The 23594-nt window shown below is 38.0% G+C and overlaps 1 protein-coding gene and 1 pseudogene across 1 annotated transcript in view; both read right to left on the bottom strand.

Annotated features, from left to right (window-relative positions):
• Positions 1-14705, bottom strand: part of pax7a (paired box 7a) — a 50245-nt gene extending 35540 nt beyond the window's left edge. Inside the window, exon 1 of the mRNA XM_088005984.1 lies at positions 14529-14705. Within this exon, the coding sequence (XP_087862110.1) occupies positions 14529-14705 (177 nt within the window). The remainder of the gene's footprint in view (positions 1-14528) is intronic.
• Positions 14706-17939: 3234 nt separating this feature from the next.
• LOC148159694 (paired box protein Pax-7-like) lies at positions 17940-22164 on the bottom strand (annotated as a pseudogene).
• Positions 22165-23594: the final 1430 nt, after the last annotated feature.

The following is a 23594-nucleotide window of genomic DNA, read 5'->3' as shown; positions in this document are numbered from 1 at the left end:
AAAGGTATTTTATGCCTCTTGAATACAAGGAGAAAAAAAATCTAAATTTTCATGTACCAGCAGGGATATGTAGTGAACCGTGTTTAATTAGTGTGAACGTACCGAGTACTCCAAATGAACTCTGTCGACGTGAGGAAGCACATTAGATCGCTTCGCCCTGCTGTGGCTGTGCTTTAATGATGCTTTAATTCTGAACAGACCTTTCAGATAAAACACAGCTCGTCCTCTTGAAAGACTTGAACTGCTAGTTAATAGTTTGAAGGTTGCAGCGAGGTTTAAAGGCTTTTCCTGCCCCTCGTGCTCCTCTCCTGACCTTTCAGACAGACCCCAGACAGATGGGATCCTCATCACACTTTCTTCTTCAAAACCAGCCACCGTGTGCATCATCTGAAGCCCCTTCCTCCGCCACCACCTCCCTCCAAACCCTCAGACTCCTCCAGGTTTGTGAACTAATGCTAATTAGCTCACACTTAGCTAATTAGCTAAATAGACAGCTGTCTATTTAACGTGGCAATTAACCAAGTGATCTGTTAAGTTACAAGTTTACGATGGGTAACAACAGCAATACACATAATGTCACCCCAGGCTGGTGAGAGGCAGACAAATTTGCTAGCACCTGGTTTGGAAATGGCCTAAAAATATATTAACTTTTCACAGCAAGCATATCATTTTATACGGAAATAATTGGAAAAATCCATAATTAGAAATTATGGATACTTATATATATATATATATATATATATATATATATATATATATATATATATATATATATATATATATATATATATTTTTTTTTTTTTTTTTTTTTTTTTTTTTTCACAAAATCACATACGGCCCAGAAATGCCTTGACTGAAGCAATTTTCTTAATTTATATTCTCAACTCGCCGCTTAATTGAAGCTTTGACAACTCAAAGTTTCATTTCTGAGTTATCTTGATAAAATTCACAATGCAGAGGATGATATACATGTCAAGATGTACAGCTAAGAGTACCGTCTTCCTGTCACCACAACAACTGTGAGAGCAGCCAGCAGCACAAGATGAATATGTGGAAAAGTACCTCATGCCACCTGCTAAATATGGTGGAGGACCTGTGATGCTGTGGGATGGTTTGAATCTTATTAGAGCATATGACAACTTTAAACTTTCTCCTAAACAGAGATCTGTTGTAAAACTTTGGCTCATTAAGCAGTATATTGATCAAAAAAGTCAGATACATAGAAATGATTCACCTGACACAAAATGGAGAATGTGTTAAATTAAACAACTGAGCAATCTTCTTTTGGAAAAGGGTTGTTATACAAGGCATTGATGGGAGAGAAACAACAATCTGCGATCTCATGGAAAACAATTATTTATTAGCTTCGCATGAATAAATGTGCTAAAAATTAAAGGTCAATTTTTAAGTGAGAGATTGTGCTACTGCAATAAAATATGCATTTATGTTATGGCTTTTTGCATATCCTTGTCGGGGGCATGTGGGAGATGACTAATGAGTGCATAACCAGTTAAGGCATTACTTCTTTTTATTTTAAAGTTGTTGGTTTTTTTCCAAAAAGCATTAATGCAAAGATAAAAAAAATAAAATAAATAAATCTTTAAATGTCTGTTGTAAACATTGCCATTAAAAACACCATAAATTATTAAGCTCTTAAATATTGAAAAAATAAGAACAGGAAAAACAATCTTTGCACAAAAACACTCTAAAAGTGACAAAGGGAAGCTCTCGTTTTAGCAGCGAAGGTTCTCCAAATCCCTCGTCTCAGCCTCACCTGTGCAGCCAAACCCTAAAGTAAATCGCGCCCCCCCCCCCCCCACCACCACCTCCCATAGTCTCTCTCTGATATCACAACGCATGGCCTCAATATCAGCCATACCTTTGCAAACTCTCCAAGACAGAGGGACAAAAACAGACAGGGCTTTGGCAGTGCAGCATTAGCTCATAATGGCTCATTTTGAAAAGCATATTAGTTCCAGCATAATTACAATCAGGCCTCACGCTCTGTGTTTTGCAGGCATTCACAGGACAGGCTGCTGAGCACCGAGTCACACCAGTTGACTGTGACTGACAGCAGATTTGGTTAAAAATGCTGTTTTTTCCTCCCTCTTTTTTTCCCACAGGACAAAAATAACACCACGTCTTTTCTCCCTGTTTGTGTTGACTTGTTTATTTTGTGCCCACCTTTTGTCGTACTTGATGCCTCCAATTATACTTTTTGTCAGTCAGAGGGGGTGAATATCAAAAGGCCTAATTATGCAAACAGGCCCGCGATAAGAGGCATCTGCCTCAGATGGGATCTGCTATCTCTGACATGCATCTGTCTCTGCGCTGTCTTCTCTGCTCCAGGCCTGCATATAAACAGGCCTGCCTGTCCCCAGGACTGCATGCGATTCAACCACCAACACTGGAGTCGGAGGGATGCATCGGAGGCGGGAGGAGGGGTGGGAGGGGATGGAGGTTCGCACAGCAACATCAAATAACTAACAACTTCTCAATTTGCATTTTTCTGAGAATGGCGCGGCATCTCTCTTTAATGCACTTGCCTGTTCATCCTGAAGGGGTTGCCAAGTTAAAGAAGCCATGCGATTCAAGGCATTCACCGAGGGATGTATGAGATAGGACCCTTGTGTGAAAACAAGATAGACGCCAGCGATAAGTAGAATGGTTTAAGGACAGATTGTTTTTGGAATAATCTTTTCCTGTGGATATCTCCACACAAGAGGAAGAAAGAAAGAAAAAAGAATCATGAAAACTCTAAAAGTAATCATAGTGTCAGCTTGGTTTGAGCTTATTTAGAAATATTAGATTAAAATGTTCAAATGGTTATAAATCAAGTTAGGTGTTTACCCGGTCTGGCTACAAGCTTGATATCTTTGACCTTCTCTCGCTCATAATTTGACATTTAGCCGAAATTGAATTTGGGCGAGATGTGTGTCCATACGTTAAAACTCCGCCGTCTATCTATCTAAAATAAAATAAAATCAATCTCTGCTCACCTTTATGGACAGATGTCAGTGGTTTCAGTTTTTTCTCCTGCTTATCATGTCAATTACTGGTTTATAGCAGGTGGCAGACGGCCAAGGGCGCTCCTGCCAGAACGCACTTCATGTGAATGCCTGAATGCATTCAACTTTACACTCTTTTTCTTCATGCAAGCTTCGTCCATCTGAGAAAATCGTAAAACATTGTTCTGTTTTTAAAGCAAATGTGCAACGTCTGACAGCCAAAGTGGGAATCTAGCTTCCACATTCCTCAGGAAAATTCCAGCACTTTTCTTCCCCTTGTCTCTCTGACAGAATCACAGAAAAAAGTAGCGGGCTTGGAAAAAAAAAAATGGAGGAAAAGGCAAGGGAGGAAGAAAGATGGGAGGCTCTATAATCTTTGGCTCTCACAACAAACAATTAGGCCCCTTCTCACTGTTTGAGGTGGAGAGTGGGGGGCGGTGGGAGGGCTCGAAAGAAAGCAGAGGAGACAGAGGAGAGGGAGAGCGATGCTCTTTTATTGCTCTTGTCATATGGATGAAGGCGCAGCGCGTCCATGAGAGCGCACGCTCACCTTCAACAACAGGGCGTCCACTGGGCCTCCCGGCCCCTTTCAGCCCCTAGAGACGAGCACCTCAGGGGGCCATTAGAGCATGAATGGGGGACTGACAGCCCTGTGCAGCTCTGCAGGGCATCCATAAACGCTGACATATTGACTCCCCATGCCTCTGTGCTGCCTGAGTTTTGAAAGCGTGAAGGGCTTGAAGGGTGGGATTCTTTTTCTTTAATGCACTACTGGCTAAAAGTGGGATATTAGCGACAATATAAATGTTTGCTTTTGACTTTAAGTCATGCTTTGTTTCTGCACGGCTGTCTTTACAGCACTGTTAGAAATGAAAATATAAACTCCTATTTTGGTGGCGGTATTTCTTGCTTCAAACGATGGATGTCACTTTTCTTCCTTTACATGATGCAACGTGGGGAAGTTATTTAGAAATGACATGTTTCTTTCTTTTAATTGTGAAGAACAAAGCTCGATTAGAGAGGATCTGAAAGAACGCGGTTGGTTTCAGACTTCACAAGATGCAGACCTGTATTAGCTGCTGCTGCCACCACCGTTTAACTTCTTCACCAAGTCTGAGGTTTTAAAGCAGAATGTCACTGCCGGAGCTCAACTCTTTGCTAATTGAGGTCACAACGAATGTAATGAAATTAAGAGAATGCAAGAAAGATAAAGAAGAGCCCATGGGGGTCTCTCCTCCAAATGGAAACACAGCCAAAGTCCCGGTCCCCCAACAAAAAAAAAAAAAGCCCCCCCCCCAAAAAAAAAAAACCTATGAAGAAAAGAAAATCAAACAGCTACGTCTCAGGGCTGTGAGCCGAGGTCTCCTGGAGGAACAAATCTTTTTTCCCCCCCAACAAAGCCAAAGAGAGATTACTGGGCAGCGTACAGGAATGCACAGCGGACATTTTTTTTTTGTGCCCAAGGGAAGTTTTCTAATTTTCTGGACAAGGACGGCCGGCAAATAATTTTGAAAAGTTGGGGATATTGAGGACACTAGCAGGGGAAAATGAGTTAAACTTCAACTAAATGAAAAAAAATGGCAATAAAAGTAAAAAAAGCTCAAAGTATAAAATGAGCAAACAAGAAGCCCACATTTTAACTTTAACAGTTCACTTTACTTCCAGTTGCTCCCGTAAATCCAAATAATGGAAAAAAAGAAATAGCACTAAGGTTCAAGTAATGTGTGAAATCTTGCAGTATTTCCTAAATAAAACTTCCCTTAATATTCCCATAAAAGAGCAAAACTGTAAAAAAAACTCCTCCACATACAACAGTCTAATAAGAGCTTTTATTTGGCACAGTCAAGCATTAATTTGTGAGAGCTCTCCATATTGAGAGGTCGTAATGTGCACAGCAGAAAAGCTTTTTATACTGCGACTACATATTCCCCAAGGAGAGAATGACTGACGATGCAGAAATAAGCCCATTAGTTGAAAAGAGGGGACAACATTTGAAGTTGTTATTTTGTCGGCGAGGACAGGAGCTCCACCCCACTGTTTGGACAAGCGCTTTTCACATTTTAACTCGGTAGAAGAAAAACACATTTCTGATTTGCAACACTCAGGGAACATGTTTATTGTCTTTGTGGCTGTGGAAAAACACGCACAATTAAAAAACAAATGAATATTTCAGTGGTGCGGCCCCATCAAGACCATAAAATGTGAAATGTTCTGGCCCTAAGTAGCATAGACTAATGGCGATTTTTTAAACCAGCAGACCATGGTCAATGTTCCTCATTCATCACTGAGGGAGCACTGTGCTAAACATAATTACTGTTGCACATTATGTGGCCTATTCCTGTATTGTAATAAAATTAGCCAGAAATGTTTTGTTTTTTTGTCTTTCCTAATGCAGCTCCACGGTAACCAGCGGATGGTTGTAATGCAGCACACTGTCCCGATCTGTGCCAGCTGTCAGAGTTTGACAACCTTAGCTGGCAAGGCAAATTGGAGGAAACTACATTTCTTTCAGCAAATGATGCGGCTCTGACCTGCTCATCTGTCACACAATTTCACACGGACATAATAATGATAATAAAACCTAAGATGTCCTGATGTACCCCGCTCTCTATTTTGGCACGCTTTATTATTTTACATCATAACAATGGCTTATTTATCAAGATAAATACTCCCCCACCCCCCTGAATATTCAGTATTGTGATGAACTGTTCACTTCAGTTTTAGTTGTTTTTTTTTTTAATCTCAGGAAAGAACAAACTGAAACCGGACTAAGAGTTTCTTTAAATACATACAATTTTTAAAGCCCACTCGATATTATGATTGCAATCTGGCTTCCAAATGTTGAGTTACTCCTAATCTATTAAGCCAATAAATACAAGATGAGGAATTTTATTTGCCCTTTTATCAGAATTGACATCAAATCAACCATCTACAATTATAAAAATGTCACTGATTCGGAAAGTTTATACATGTGGTTACATGCTTTTATTTTGTTTGGTAGATAACTTAGAATACTGCAAAATGACGGTGAATATGACATTAAAATAACAAACTTATAAAATAACAATATATAGTCACAATTAGGGTTATCTATAATATTTGATTGTCTCGTTGACTTTCAGTCATATATTTATGGAGAACGACAGTAAAAAGTTCTATCGAATTTTGTTGCAATTTTAAGTACCTATTGCGCAAAATAAAACACATTTATCTTGTTTTCTGTTTATAGAGGAACAGCTGCAACAAGCTCATATGAGCTGGTTTTTAAGTCAGGCTACCTGTTCCAGTTGGCTGCCAAACAGACATAAATTGCAGGCAGTAATTTTTATAGCAGTCAGATTGAATAGTGGTAGCTTGTTATCTTCCAAACCCTGACTTTCTGTTTGCATTTTTTATTTTATTGAAAGCATTATTTCAGCCTGTTAATTAGCAGTGCAAAGCAACAACTGATGGAAGAGGGTGTTATTTTTTGCTCTTGCGCTGCATTCTTATTAAAATGACAACATTTTTTGAATAACTTATTACTGGTAACCAGGCCATATTAATATGCTTTAAATCCAGATGCCTTATGTTTTTTTTCTTTGGTTCAAGTCATCCTTTCGGATTCTAAAACCAACAGGACGTCCTCACCGCAAACAAAACTAATGCATAACAGACCGAAAACAGAGCACAAAGCCACATAAAACAGTCTTCCTATCTGCAGCAGCTAGCAGGGAGCACAGCTCCCCATTGATTGCACTTGCATAAAAGCAACAGAAAACTTGTTAATGGGGTAAATGACAGAGGAGTTACACTCGTTATCTGGTGCTTCTGCATGCCTCTTTTCTAACAACGCCGCGGGCGACTGCCCATTTGGCCCATATCAAACACGGACACTGATGGAGACCTGCCTTTAATGAAGCCGACTCAAACCTTCCATATTATATTCTTAACGCTCCCATATTTGCTTTGCAAGCCTTTGTCATTATGTAAGATTATCTGTGAGCTGGCAACAACTTTTATTTTGTCTTGTAGATAACTTAGGAGGCAAACGACTTCAATTTATGAAATTACATGCCTAATTTCATACTACTTAGAGCCAGAATTAATATAAACTGTCTATAAACAGTCTTGTATGTGCTGTAATGGCTACACACAAATTAATTTAATGATATTTTACCAGCTGTCTATGTTATGGGAGGTTTTTGTGGTTGCTGTGTAATGTTTTGATGGTTGAATTTCCTGATTCAGACAATGTATCAAGACGAGTAGATGCCAGTTTGTCACATTGCAATAAATTCACAGTGACTTGAAGAGCTGCAAGATAAAGTTTCTTTTTGCCAGTTTTTCTTCAGTATGAGGAATAAATGCAGCAAAGCACCATCTCAAAGCAATTAAACGACAACAAATGCCTCGCGTTTTCCCATTAAAAACGTTTGAGACTAATCTCCCCTGCTGGGAACACTTGTCTCTCCTTGTGGCATGGCTCTGAATCAACACTGAGAGATAAATAAATAGCCTTTAAAGAAAACACAAACATTGACCCTCTTGTCAAGGCACATACCCTCTCGAGAGCAGCTCCTGTCCACTCATGTCAACTCACTCTCTCCCTGTTTCCTCAGCTCTCTGCGCTCAGACACTTCTGTCTAATGAATTAGAAGGATTGCCGTCCCACAGGGCCGAGTGGAGCTCTGTCATCCCTGAGTGTTGTTTTCCCCTCTTGTTCATTGTCCGCCGTCGAAAGGCAATAGTCGCCAATCAGGATTCATTACAGCGGCGAATCTGTGAGTGAACTGCCGACTGCAAGCGCAAAACACACAACTGTCCGGGAGAAGAGATGGGCCTCCGCTGGACCCCCTGAAACTTAATTGGATTGCCAATACGGCCCACAGACGTCTGAGCAGCCGAGACAAACAATGGAGCAGAAAATAAATACTCCAAAGGCGCAATGATGAGTCCACTTGGTGAACTAAAACAATATTGATCTCCTTCTTCTCTTTTTGTTTGTTTAGAAAAGCCTCATCCAGGCTAATAGCTGTCTGAGAATGTAATCTCTCCCTTGTCCACTCCTCCTACCCCCCCCCTTCCATATTCTCTATTATGCGGCTCCTTTTAGCGAGTCTCGAATAGTTTAGGTTCAGTTTCGCACCGGGGTACGAGGCATGGGGCTGGGGACCAATTGTTTGCTAATGTTGACACCTGCCAGAGCAGGCTTGGCCCTATTTGGGGCCCACTAAAGCTGTAAACTGGATGCTCCCCTCCTCCTCCACTCTTTAGCGAGATTAAGTGTGGGTTTCTGGGGGTCACAAATCACTGGACTCCCTCTGATGTTGTGAGGCACAGAGCCAGAGACTAAGAGGCCTAAGAAAAAAAAAGAGGAAAGCTGGAGAGGGAGGGACAGCGGAGGGAAGAGGGATAAAGAGTGACAGTCTATTGTTTCCTGAAAAGGAGAGGAATAATGTATCTTCTTGAGTGCACATAGTGTCCCATTCAGAAAAAAAGAAAATAAAAGAATGAAAAACATCAGCGGTGGGTGTGCTTCACAGATTTCTGGGCCTTGGAAAATGATCAGATATTTGTTTAGAACTTAACATTGACAATGTATTCTTGCTTGGTCAAATAAAAATGAATACTTAGCAAAAAAAAAACAACTTTTTTTTTTATGTCGCCTTGCAAATATTTGTTTTTCTGATATGATTGTGTTCTTGATTGGCACACATTTACATTTTCTGTAAACACATGTTCATAAAAACACAGAAACCCAAGTGTCCATAGCAGACAATGCCAAGCTCCTCCTCCCCTTTTCTTTCTGCAGATGTACATTAATGCACAAAAAGGAGAGGCAGAGATCTGAGTAGCAGCAACAGAAGAAGAGCCCTGTCTCCCCTCTTTAAAACTGCTGCTGTCCAGCCTGATCGTGTCAGTTTGAAGGCCCCTATTCAGGAGTATTCAAGCATCTGCCTTTGAGGCACAATAGCAGCTAGTTTATAAACTGTCTGCCCAGGCACCCAAACGCTTTAGTTCTTATTGTTTTCTCCCCCCTTAATAAACTTTTTGGAGGAGTTCATCAACTTGCCTGAATAGCCGATGAAGCAAGTCTCAAGACAGAAAATAACAGAGGGGTCCTTTCTCCTCCCCTCTTCTTTTTCTCTTCCTTTTCTAGTGGCTGTTTGTCTAACAATAGTGAGAGCAGGCTGTCAGACATCACAGGGCCTTTTTGTAGCAACACAAAAAAAGCGATTGAGAAAGGAAAGAAAACCTCTCCAAACGCTGCTGTATTTGCAGATTTCCTCAGATCTAAAGGACGTTCGAGCTGCAAAATATGTTTGGAAAATTGCAAAAATAAAAATGAATAAAAACTCAACTTAGTTATTACGATTTTTGAGTTAAAAGCTTGTGTTAATTGAATTTAAAACATGTATTATTTTTTTATTTGGTATCTAGGAATTTACTGATAGCCAGACTCCTGCTAAGACAGGCAGCACTGAAATGATGGGATGCAATGAAATGTAATTTTGGATGTAAGCCATTAATCCACTGTTATACCTTTAAACTCTGTCACAAAAAAAAAAAAAGAGCCAAACTTAAAAGTCTCTAATAGATGTCTAGTGTAATTAATTTCATACCTAATTAAAACAAGGCCACAGTCCGTGCATGCTCACTTGTTTAGCCCGCTGGATGGTCATAATTGAAGTAATAGCGGAAAAAAGGAGGGCTGCTTAGAAATAAAAGCCCACAGCAGTCCAATTCAACAACACTGTCATCCAACCACGCTGATCCCCCCCAAACCTGCTCCCTCCTCCACCATCTGACCCAAAAAAAGGGCGTTATTGGCTGCCCCGGACTAACCACCTACTGTTTCCCACAGATGCACTGGGTGCGTTTTAACACCCTAATTAGATGTGACAAGTTCAACGAGCCGGTTTCAGAGGAGGAAAAGCTGGTCAGGTTATGATTTCCGAGTCAGACTCACAGGGGGAATCTCTGGACAGCTGATTCCTGTCAGCCTCATTCATCTTCTTCCAGCCAATTAAACATTAATGCTAACAAAGCGATGGCAGTTTGGGGATGTGGGGGGCATGAAAAGGACCCAAGTGGAAATGTAAATGACTGGTAGGGAAAATACTAACAACAACAACGGCAAAAAATATAATAATGCCGTTTTAGAAATCAAACTACAATACTAGGAATTTGTTACATTTGTTAAAATAAAATGAGATATAAAAAACAATAAATCTACATTTCTGCTAATAAAATTTCTATGCTCCCCATAAATGATAATTTTTTTTATTACTTATTTTATTTTATTTTTTATAATAACGCAATAAAAATATAAAATCTATCAATTTAACTACAGCAGGTTGCCTTTAATTGTAACCTGTTTACACAAATTTGAAATGTACAGCATCTGACGAGAGGAAGTAGGACAAAAGCGAGAGAGAAATCAAACTCCAGCATGAATATGGAAACAGATAAAAAAAAAAAAAATTGAGATTTTTTTCCTCTATTACTTTTGGTCCTGCAGCCCTGCGGCCTGAGCGCAGCCCCATAGTGAAAATTGGCGGAATAAAACACAGACAGAAATGAGAGCCGCATTGAAGCACCCTACTGTTGTGACAGGATACCTGGAGGGCAGCGCTTCCTCTTTAATTTGTCTCGTATGGTTTGAGACCCCCAACCAGTCATTCAATCCTCAGAGCCTCCGTAAGCCTACCGAATTTAATTCTCGATGGTGAAATTATATGCTATAATTAAATATCACATCATTTGAAATAAGATGGGGAAAAATGTTCAGTGCATGGAGGCATCTTATCGACTTCCTCGTTGTTATCACATTAAAAGTAACAACATCTAAAAATGGGTCTATCTGCATTTGTGTGTGGGAGAAATTGCCGGCTAAACAAAGGAGGCACCTATGGGCTTACAGCTTATATTCTGATATTTTTGAGCAAGAAACGTTAACCTTGAAATGGTGCTATCTGTGCCTAACAATGTGCGATCATAACCCCATAAATGAGGGGAGAAATTGAATCCTTTTAAGTTATTAAGCAGGAAAGGATTATAAACTCGTCTTTATAAATGAGCTAGAAATCCCCATGTCTTTCTCTGTACACTTTTAAATTTCCCACAAGAAGCAGGAGAGGAGAGATTGCCCCTTTTCAAGAGCCCCCCACAAGAGATGGAAAAACCATTTTTGTGCCCAGATAGGAAGTCGTCCCACATGGTAAGCGCAACTTTAATTAATAGACAGCCTTGAGAGGTATCACTGTCAGCCTGGATAATGGTGACAGAGCTAGTGTTTGTGCTTCCATGAATATTTCTCATGTGATCAAAGTCAAATGCCAGCACAGAGTGAATTTAAGCCTACTTCATTTTTTTTTTCTTCGTGCTGTTGACACTTAAAGCTCCTGACACTGAAATGTCTCGCCGGGTTGGTAGGTCTACAAGCTTAAACTGTGCTCTTTTAAAAAAAATGTATGCTCATTACTAATAAGCAGGAGATGTCGCGTTATTGTGTAGGATGATTTGTTCGCCTTACCTTGCTGGAACCGGAAAGCAATTACTTGTATTTGATTCTGTCATCAGGTCTCACGATATGTTAAATTACAATCAATGAGAACCTATGCTAACCCATTATACACTGCATTTTCTGTTTTAAATCTTCTCTCCAGCATACAACTAACAGTACAAGCAAAATTAGTCAGTGTTTTATTAATCCCCTAAAGAACATCAAAATGCCAATGGGGTTGCTAGGTAACATCTTTCCTAGCAACCAAAGAACTAAGCTAAGCTAATAGGAATGAAATCCATTTGACGTGTCACTGATTATTTTTTTATATAAAATTTAGCGGCTGTTGAGGTTAAATGCTAATCAGTCATCCCTTTTCTAAATCTTCTCTTAAGCATGAAAGGACACACAAAAAATAGTCAGTATTTTCAGAACCTCCTGACTAAAAGGAAATTCAAAATGCTATCCTGGTTGCTAGGGAACATCTTACCTTACCATTTCAAGATGAAGGCTAAGATAATATTAGTACAACAAGCAAGCAACAATGGATAAATATGTTCCTGATAAATCCATTTGACATGTCACTGATTATTTATTGTGTATATTTTTAGGTTGAACACCAATCAGTCATCATATTCTAACCAGAAGGTTGTTGAGGTTGGGAAGCAACATTTCACCAGCAACTATAAGGATAGGCAGCAATGTTATCCAGCTACATGTTTGTGGTAAATTCATTTAATATATCAATAATTGTTATTTTTATTATTTAGTAGTTCTTGAGGTCAATTTATAAGTCATATAGCTAAATCTACTCTTTGGCAAATTATTAAAAATATACAAGAAATCAATTGGTGCTTTTATCAGTCCTGCTTTCTGGACCACATCTCACCTATAAAGCAAAGAAACAAGCTAAGTTAAAGAAGTACTACCTTGCTACAAAGCAGCTACTAAAATGTTCATTTGAAATCCATATGATTTGTTAATGATGATGTTTTAATATTATTTAGAAATTAAATGCTAATCAGTTGTACTATAGCCTACATCAACATATTATTAGAAATGTGGGCAAAAGTAATCCATTTTCTTGTCAGTTCAGTTTTAAGAATATTAAAATGCTGTCAGGGTTTCTGGCCAACATCTTAGCAGCAGCTAAAGAAAGTTACACTAACAAGAAGATTAGCAAGCTACAAGGGATAAATATTTTCTTCAAAAATACCCCATTTTTTTTATTTTGTACAGCGGTTAATGAGATAAAATTCTACTTCTGCTCTTTGACATGCTACAAATGGACAATTCAAGTTAGTTAGACATATTTTAATCAATCCCACCTGACTAAAAACGAGGGTCAGAATTCTGTCCAGGTTGCTAGGCAACATCTGACCAAACATATGAAGAACTACGCTAAGCTAATAGCAATATTATCCAACTGCAGTGGATAAATATGTTAATGGTGAATCCATTTGATGTGCCACGGATTTATTTTTCATATTTTATTTAGCAGTTGCTGAGGTTAGGTGGGAATCTGTCTCACCTGCTACTCTTTGCCTGCCACTGCTGGTTTATCATGGGAAAAAAGGAAAAAATACAGGCAGCTTGCCACCTGCTAGCTTATACACATACTAGCCAAATTGTAGCTTTAGCTATTTAAAGAAATTAAAAAGAAAAATCTTAAGCATATTTTTGTTGTCTTGCAAGATAAATATAGAACAAAAAACACAAACTGCTATTTATCAATTTAGACACCATAAATAAATTGGGTCCTAAATATACTATAATAGTTCTCATCATTAAGATTACACTGCTCACTATTTGTTAGCAAGCACTTTTTTATATGCCTTTCATTTGGCTAGTTGACGCAATATTTACTGTTGTCAAGATCTGAATACTTATTTTAAGCCAGTAAGTATATAATTTTTCTTTTCTATTATTATTATTATTATTATTATTATCATTATTATTATTATTATTATTATTATTATTATTATTATTATTATTATTATTATTATTATTATTATTATTATTATTATTATTATTAAACATAACAACAACAATAATAATAATAATTTAGGCCTACATTTTAATTTGTTATTATAAGACAGGACATAATAATAATAATAATAATAATAATAATAATAATAATAATAATAATAATAATAATAATAATAATAATAATAATAATAATAATAATAATATCTATCGTATCGTGTCTTTTTAGCTCTATGCCCCCTCTATAGGAAATGCAGGCCTACCGATGTAAATTCCAGTGAAATGTGGCTTGAGTGGCTGCGGGGACAGGGGAGGTTAATCCGAGTTTAATGCAGTGAAGCACAGCGCAGGGTCTGGGCTATGATGGGTATGTTATCTCTGCCCAACATTTGGGTCTCCCTCAATTTCCACCCAGCCAAATAGCTGCGAGAAAGTGCAGATGGAGTCACTCTGAATGCCTGAGGAAAGAACGTTATTAATAGCTAAATAACTTCCCCATACTTTCACTGAATCTCTCTCACACACTGTTCCAGATGGATTTGTTTGAAGTGGTCTCTCGCTTCATTCCCCCTGTCCTTCTCATTCAGCGCGGCTTTAGACCCGAAATATGGCTACATTATATTACCATACACTTAGAGAGACTGGGGTGTGCGTGGCGCTGGAGCGCGCGCCCGGGCAAAAACGAATATGTGCGTGGAAGTGGGGGTGCGGGGGCATTTATTTCAGTTTTATCCCATTTAAACTAAATTCTGTCTATTGTGTTACTTCGTTTAGCAGGTAAAACATTTGGGTTTGAGATTTTGCAATTCGAGGTAAAATGAACGCAAAATATAAATAAATATTTTTGTTCTATTTCTGGAAGAAGAAAAAAAGTTGGAAAATAATACGTCTTTTTTGCAATAAAATAGCCATTTCACCGACTGACTCCATTTTGCAAATCTAAACAAACAAGGCCTATCTCCCTTCCTCACGCCTTTGCGCAGCTCTGTCAGTTTTCCTCAGTGTGCAGAAATAATCCCACCTGGCATCTGTTTAATTAGACCGACCTGCAGGTAATCCTGCGATTTGTTGAAGTGTCCATCGCCTGTCTCCACCTCGTCTGACGGTCGGACAGGATGCGTCACGTGTGCCAAATCGACTCCTGACATCTGATACATGTTCCCGTGACGCAAAACAAAACCGTGCAAGCGTTTGCGCGTGGTGTAGCGCAGCATCTGCGTCATTTTTCGTTAATAGTGCATGCACCAGAATATTCCCACACGGCTTCCCCTATACACGATCTCAGCTCGGCTTGTTTTGCAAGAACCCGTGTTTGCAGGAAAATCAAACGTGCATTAATTTGTTTATGATTTTAAATACACTTTTTATTAGAGCTAGATTAGTACCAAGATAAATCCGCGATGTAACATCTAAAAAAAAAAAAACTAATACGAAGACCTAATAAACAAACTGATAGATAAATAAATAAAGTCTTAAAATCTGGATAAGTAAGCCAGAAAAAAAATCTATGAATTTTGTGCCCAGGGCGAGCCACAGTGAGCTCCGCTCTGAGATGAAAGTGAAAAGAAATAAAAGGCTCTATTTAATCTGCTTTAAAAACCCCTCTCCACATAAGGGCTGTGCTTCAAATTCGCAGAGTGAGGGGCTGATTGGGGATAAATACATTTCTTACCATGCCTTCGAGCTATTACACCCGGCACGAACACAGCCACCTATTCAAGAGAGCATCGTTTCCAGCGCTTTTACTCTAATAAGTATTAACATTATTAAACGCCATCCGGATGCTGCTTGTCTAAACTGTTTTACGCACTGGGTGAGTGTCTCTTTTTATAGCAGCGTAATTCGATCCCAATTTGAAACAACAAGCAGTGCTTAAAAGAACGAAAGTGACATCATGTGGAAATTTTGCAACAAAAAACACGAAAGTCAACAGCAGAGCTCCGAAGACGCAGTTGAAGCGCAAACTATCAATCAGGCGCAATGTGCGTAAATGACCAGACTCCAGCACTGCACGCCGGTCATTTGCAGCCAGCAGGGTTTACAAGACACCGGAGATATTTGCAAGAAAATAGTGACATTTTTCTCCTAACATTAATCTGCGCTGTGACCGAAAAAAGAGACCGTTTTCACGCCACATACCGATTCTTCTCCAACGGGGCCATTATATACTAAATTACAAAACTATCTAGCAGCGGGGCGTACTGAATAATTCATCTCCTTTTATGCCGCTCCTTGCCCTTTGTCCAAACTTTTCTCTCTCTTTTAGCAGCTCTTTGAATGTGAATGGGCGCAGGCCCATACACTCCGCTTTACGCCGCCGTGCTTTCCAGGATTTGCTTTTGTGCCCCGGACTCCTCGCTTTAGAAAAGCTTCAATAGAGGGGAGGTTTTGCTCATGAAGTTCATCTTCAAGTTTGAAAAAAAAATAAAAGTTTGGCAGTCTTCCTTTTTAAAAATAAAAATAGCTATTGTGAACAAAAAAAAAATATCTCTATTCTCTCGTTTTATCATTTCGCACTGATAAAAATAACTGTTGGAATAGAAGCAGTTAAACTGGTGGAATCACATCCATAATTCAATTTATTTTGTAATTCTAGCAATTAAAGTGTACTTAGTCAATTAAAATATTTACACTACTTAACTCGTTTATCTTATCGTAATTAAGATAAAATATGTTGCTGAAATAGTGGGCTAGAATGGGTCATAGTTCAGGAGGTAATACTAAAAATTTTCTAAAGTAATTTTTTTGAAAGGTTTGTTACAAAGACAGCAATCTTATGGAAAGTGGCAGCATTTGACTGTTATAACTTTTCCCAAAGATTAGATACATTTTAAGACGCTAAAACTCAAATTGTAAAACTTGCTAAAAGATTGATTCTGAATCTGTTCAACACAAATCCATCATTATTGCAGGCTCTTTTTTATATAATCTATTAACAATAGACAGATGGGTATTAGCTATAGGCATCCATTGATGGTAACAATTCGTGATCACATTTTCATAGTTTAAATTTTAAATCAAAACTCTTGAATCTATAATTCACTTTAATTTTTTAAAATAATGTTTTTGTCTTTTCTATGTACTTTTAATCATTTGTTCTTGTTCATACCAGTTATTTCTTTATTTGCTCTTTCACATTCTACTCACTCTACTGTTTGCTTTTTGCATTTACCAGTGAGAAAAGAAAAAAAAACTTAATGAATAGTTTATTATATAGCGTTTAAGATATAAGAGACACAGTTATAACTGTGGTACAACATTATATTTTCAAACTTACCCCAGTGTGGCAGATGTCTTTCCAGTAAGCTAACATTTGATTGAACATAGCTAAATGTTTTACACCTGTGCTGAGAGGTATTCATGTAGCTAACATAAGTCAAGTCTCATTGATTTGAAGATAGCCTATATCTCAGCACTAAAAAAGTGATTTTGCTATGCTAACACTCTTTGCAGCAAAGTTTTAATAATTCATTGGGGACGGTTTGGAAATCTATAGGAGATTCTCTTTAGGCAATGTTTAAAAGTGATTAGTTGTACACACATCTGTACCTGTAGCCACTTTGTGCAACTTGCCTTGTGCAATCATAATGTTCTTTGGGTTTTTTACAGGAAAAAAAAATTAAGCAACTTTTTGTCTTGGGTATCTTGAAAATTGTATTTTTGTTAGCTAAAATGTGTAGCTCAGTAGCTGTGACTGCCTCAGGCTTAAGAACGTAAATGTGTTAGCAAGTTCTAGCATTAGCGCTATAGCTAAAGTAGAGAAGCATAAATAAACTACATTCTTACATTCTTGCAACAAGCCTAATGACACTGTTAACTTTTATTAAACTGACATGTATATTCATAACATAGCTCATTTTAAAATATAGACCTATCACGCTCCTCTACATGACATGTACACAAGTTAGAATAGGTTTTGGCAGAGCAAAACATCTTTTCTTAAATTCCTATCTAATATAATGACAACAGAATGCAGGTATTAGTGAACATTATCTTTACAAATAATGTGCTTAAAGAGATTTTTATTTGCTAAAATTTAACTCCCTTTAAAATTCATTTTTACAGTGTACATTGTTCTCAGCAGGGCGTTTAAAAGCGCTCATTCCCTCGCATTTTTATATTTTAAATTCCAATCTTTATAGGATAAAACTGAATCCCTCATTAGGCCTTGCTTCATTTCAAGAATTCAAATGCATTACAACATGCTTCATAAACGGCGACCACAGGGGAAATGATTATCTTTCAGGGCTATTCAGAAACAAAATACCTGCACCGCTGTCTCACACATTACTAACAGCAGAAAACAATAACATGCGCATCCATTTCCGCTCTAACTGACAAGCGGTGAGACGTCAGGGAGCTTGAAGTGGGTCAACTGTCAGCTGTCGTTTTAGATGTCCCCCTGAATGAGTGAGTGAAATGAGCAAGAATGCGCCACGCAAATTAATTCTCAGCAGCTAAATACCTTCTGCCAAGGCTCTCATAAATAATTGAAGGCAGTGAACAAGTGCTGGCTCGGAGTTTAAAGCGGGAATAAATTGTCTGCGCTTAGAGCCGCAGCTCGGATGTGGGACGATTTCCCCAGAGGACGTTCAAGTAGGAAGTCAATTTAAAAACATTTGCTTCCAGTTTGCAAGGCTGCAAATTTACTATAATAATAATAATAATAATAATAATAATAATAATAATAAGACATACACTTTTTGTTTGTTGTTAACTTACATTTATCACCGAGGATGCCATCGATGCTATGCTTTGTTTTCTTTTCTCCATCTTCATCCTTCTTATCACAGTCATCCTCGTCATCTTTTTTGCCAAATCGGGCCCTCAAAACGCGGCTGATGGAACTCACTAATGGCAACAAAAAGGTAAATGGGTGATTAGGCCTAAAAGCCATAACAGAACCATAATAATCCTATCAAACATTTTCTCTCTCTCTCTCTCTCTCTCTCTCTCTCCTTCTGCTCTCTCTTTCTCTCAGAATGGTACAAAAATGGCACAGGAAAAGTTTTCACATGAAGCAGCAGCGCTTGGAGAAAAATATTCATCACAAGGGAGCAAATGTTATGAACTGACGGAGCACTGAAGCCACATTTCAACAGGACATGTACATGTATAATATAGTTATCTCTCTGGGTTTGCTTACAGAGGCGCTTTATTATCAGTAACATGTTGAATTCATAGTGACGTTCATTGAGAGGTGATGCTGCGGTGTTCGCTGGTAGTAAGGGGAAAAAAAAGTGCAGCTTACCAGATGAAGCCTCACCTGAAGGAACTGTGCTTCTGTCGCACACCCCGTCCTTCAGCAGCTTATCCCGGATCTCCCAGCTGAACATACCCGGGTTTTCCCTCTTGTACTCTTCGATCCGCTTCTCCACGTCGGGAGTTGCCACCTGCTTTAGGTTTGAAAGGTTGATGGCAAGCGAACAAACAAAGAGGAGGAATTTTAGTTGAAAGGAAACACTAATCTCATCCAATAAACACATAATGTTTAGTTAGGAAAAGGTCATTTAGAATTAATTTGAATGAATGCAAAAGAAAAACAAACATTTCTATAATCAAACAATTTAACATGCAAAATATTATGATAAATAATATTTATATAAAATCCATCATTAGTACCATGCATTTCACTGCACTGAGCTTAAATACATTTGAAGTGGTTCTAATTTTAAATGGACAGATTTATTTTTCTTTTATTAATTAATAAAACATGAGATTTGGATCGATTTGGACACAAATCATAAACAAACAGATTGAAAATTAAACCTAAATTTTAAAAGAAATTCACATATCTCTAGATAAACTACTGAAATAGATAATATTAACAAAAATACAGCAATAAAATGTTATCATTGGATTTCTTAGTAAAAGAAGTTATGTTCACATTTAAGATACAGAAATGTGCAGCTCCAGTATTTCTGACGTTTGCGCTTAAATCATAAAAAAAAAATTGTTTCCATCCTTTAAGGGTTTATTGAGTAGTTAGAAGTTTGAAAATTATATGAATTTTAGATTGTTTTTGTAATTCTTTATGTGTTTTTTCATTTGTAATTGCAAATAAATATTATTAAACATGCTTATATATAATAATAATTCCAGAAAGATACATATTTTTATTTTTACCATTTTTATTTGAATATGTTTGTTTATGTTTTTTATGCAAAAAATAATTTAAATTGTGAGAGAAATGTTCACATCACATTTGAGTTTTTAATTGGATCACGATTTTAAATAGAATGTTACAAGTGAATTGTAATTCAATTTCAAGAGATACTGAATTGGACCTCATTATTATTATTATTATTATTATTATTATTATTATTATTATTATTATTATTATTATTATTATTATTATTATATGTTATACGCCCATGTGTAATCAGGTGTTGCATGCCTGTCATCTGCTCCCATGACCACAGACCACCACTCACCCTGGGCTTGCTGCCCCCTATGGCCCCCGGACGGATCGAGCCAGTCTCCTGGTACCGGCACAGGATCTTGGAGACGCAGCCGTGAGAAACTCGCAGTTGTCGCGAGATCACGCAGGGCCGGATGCCGTGGTGGGCCATCTCCACTATCTTGTGTCGGATGTGGTTCGGCAGCGGCCTCCCGTTGATGAAGACCCCACCAAGCTGGTTCACTCTGCCCTGGCCCAGAGGGGTGGACACTGCGTCGCAATAAAAAAAACAAACAAACAAAACAAAAAAAAAATACAATAACACTCAAAAACATTCACTTTCAACGAGACTTTATTCAATTTAAGGTATCCTACAATACAGATGAGATTTTAATTTGATTAGATTATGCCACATTTGCTGCTTTTATCTCCATTCGGACGCAGTTTGCGCACATTATCATATTAACCATTTTCCAGGGGAGATTCGTGCCAAATTCATCCTGACAGGATGCATCCAAGGATCCACTCCGGGATGCAATTTCACATCCGAGAGACACTAGAGAGGATGGCACTCCCCACCTTGATTATTCCTAGTCATGCTGTACAAATATTGATGTGATCCTTTGAGCCAGCTCTTTGCCGTGTGTATTATTGCCATTTCCAGCTGCGGGACCACTCGAACAAATCCCGCAGCTCGAGTCACTTGCGAGCTACGTGGTTTTTGCACATTTCAGTCCAGGGCACTTGAGCACGAAGCGGGTGTAGTAGAATGGGGAAGAAACTGTTTCCCGCAAATACATGCAAATACAATGATCTTTTTTTTTTTTTTTTACCCTCCCTCTCCTTCCCTCTACCACATATACGGATGAATTAAATATTGTGTGCGTCTAAAATATATATATATTAAATTCTAAATTTGGCATTTAATTCTGAGGGCCATCATTTACAGTGATGTAATGAAATATTTAAACATATATATATATATATATATATATATATATATATATATATATATATATATATATATATATATATATATATATATATATATATATATATATTAGATTAAAACAAATATTAGTGAATTAAAAAATAGAGGATAAATGTTACAATAAAATAACATTTCCCGAAAATAATAAAAAAAATGAGAATATTGTTTTAAATGCTGTCTGAAATGCACATAAAACAGCCCGAATCCACATACTTCTTATAAATTATACACGTCTGAGATTTTGGAGCATTTTAAAGACATCAGATTGTATTTTCTGCAGCAATAATTCTCCCCTGACCATGACGTGAGGTTAACTTTAATCAGCCCTGACTGCGGCGCGTTTTGTTCACCCATCTTTTTATTTCCCAGCATGCCGCCGATGACAAACTGTGCCCACCGCCGCGTTGCATACGAGCTCACAAAGCGGACAGTTTTGCTCTTAAACCAGCACAAGTTCAAGTATCAGGCACCCATGGCTGTCCTTGTCCTCACCTTCCAGGGGGAAGCCGGTTCGAGGGTAGTTCTGGCCTGGCGCAGGGCGCACCATCCGAGGCACTGTTCCAGGTAAAGTAGCCATCCTGTAGCTACAGAGGCAAAAAATAAATAAATAAATAAAATCACTGTGCTAAAGAACGTGTTTCACTCTGAAATCCCAAGTTAAAAAACAAAAAAGAAAAAGGAAAAAAAAAAAAAAAGAAAACGGAATGTGTTTGGAAAGATCAGAGAACAGGCGCTGTCAAATCCCAAATCCCAGGCGGAGTAAATCTGGACAGACCCTTCTTCCACCGGGGGGAAAATAAAAATAAAAAAAGAAAGAAAGAAAGGGGGGATGCTCTCCTCTTGCTTGATAAATCGGTCAAAATACAACGACAAAACGCTGCAACAGCTGAAATGAAAACCTCCAAAGAGGTAAGTTTGCACAAAATAAAAATAAAAAATGGAGGCGCAAGCAGCTAAATGGTGGCGCGTTGTGGGAAACGCGGTGTTATTCTTTTCCCCCTGGTGTAGTTTGGGTTCGGTATAATGTCTGCCGGCTGGCTGGAAGTAGTTTAAGTGGCCAACTTTCGTGCATGTCGTAGGAGGAGACAGCGGAGCGCTCCCATAGGCTCGCTGCCCTTTCTTTTATGGATGAAAGGGAGTGGGTTTAGCCAAGAGCCCGGCGACCAATCAGATCGTCACATTTTTACTTTTTTAATTCACCGCTGCCTCTCTCAGAGGACCACATAGAAGATATTCTATAAGAACTGTTGTGGAAAAATTAGCAGAACATTAAACATCTGAAGTTTTTTTTTAATATATATATATATATATATATATATATATATATATATATATATATATATATATATATATATATATATATATATATATATATATATATTATTTACATTTATTCTTATCTTACTCACAATTACTCCATATCCCAAAAAGTACTTAATATAATATACATTAAAAAAAATCATTTATTTAATTACTCATTTAACATTTACAAATATATACATTAGTTTAGAAAACAGTGTAAGTCAGTCCCTTAATTAAATTCTGAATTATTCAACTAAAAAAAAAAAAAACAACAAAACAAAAAAAAAACAGAATTGAAACAAAGGGGGGAATATAAAATAAAGTTAGAGCGTTTTATTTATTCTTTCTGCTCAAAGTTGCAGTATTTTTTTTTTCTTCACAGCAACCAGGAGCCGCCCTGTCAGACCAGACGGAGGTTTGAAGAACTGCGGCCCTTCGCTTGTTAACCTTTCAATTAGTCAAACTGCTGCGCTGCATGAGCAGCTCAGTCCGCTCCTCTTGCTTTTGTTGTAATTGACTACAACATTTGGATCGACCCGATATTGATGACAACAGGTCGGGTACAGAGGGCACCCTTAAAAATTAAGTGTTAAATAATAATAATAATAATAATAATAATAATAATAATAATAATAATAATAATAATAATAATAATAATAATAATAATAATAACGCGTCACAATTAAAGTTAAACCGAACGAGCGCATATGGAGGGAGGAGGAGAGGAGGTGTGCCTGTGTGCTGGCTCTGTGGGCCCACCGTGCATATAAAATCGTGTGACAATTGCCGTGGATAACACTCCTGGTGGAAGGCAATTTCACAAATAATTTTAGCAACAATTAGGGAGTGTGGAGGGGTGAAATGGCGATTTCACATGCAGATGCGCCGGTGGGAAGGAGCCACCCCGCCGAACGGATCTCTGACCCTCGCTCTCCCCGCTTTTGGTCTGCTTCGCATGGGACAGAGGGGGCACAAAGAGACCGCCTCAGCCTCCTGGGGAAGGCGCAAAGAGCGCCGGATTAAGTCGAGCATAAATCATCTGGAGACACAAGCTGCATTTCACTTCAAGGAGAAAGTAAAAATAAAAAAATAAAATAAAGAACAAATATTCTACGTCTTTGGAGCTATACAACAGGTATGCCTTTGAAATGAGGCTCCGTGTTCCCTGAAAACACCATTGGTTCAGCACCGTAAGGTCTTGCCTCTGTTATCCTAATCATTACAAGCCTGATATTCATTTGCTATGCATCTGTTTATAATTACACCAAAAAGAAAGGCATTAGCAGTGTGCAGAAAATTTTTAGATTGTGGTGAATTTAAGAGCCAGGCTGTGGAAGGGCTTTTTATATATATGTGTGTATCCATTTGCAAGCATTTGTAGCCTGTTTTTTTTTTTTTTTTTGCTGTTGTTGTTTCACA

Source organism: Poecilia mexicana, unplaced genomic scaffold (assembly GCF_051168715.1).
Source record: "Poecilia mexicana isolate PSO_F unplaced genomic scaffold, ASM5116871v1 scaffold_5, whole genome shotgun sequence".
Taxonomy (NCBI): domain Eukaryota; kingdom Metazoa; phylum Chordata; class Actinopteri; order Cyprinodontiformes; family Poeciliidae; genus Poecilia; species Poecilia mexicana.
This window is presented reverse-complemented; position numbering and strand designations above follow the sequence as displayed.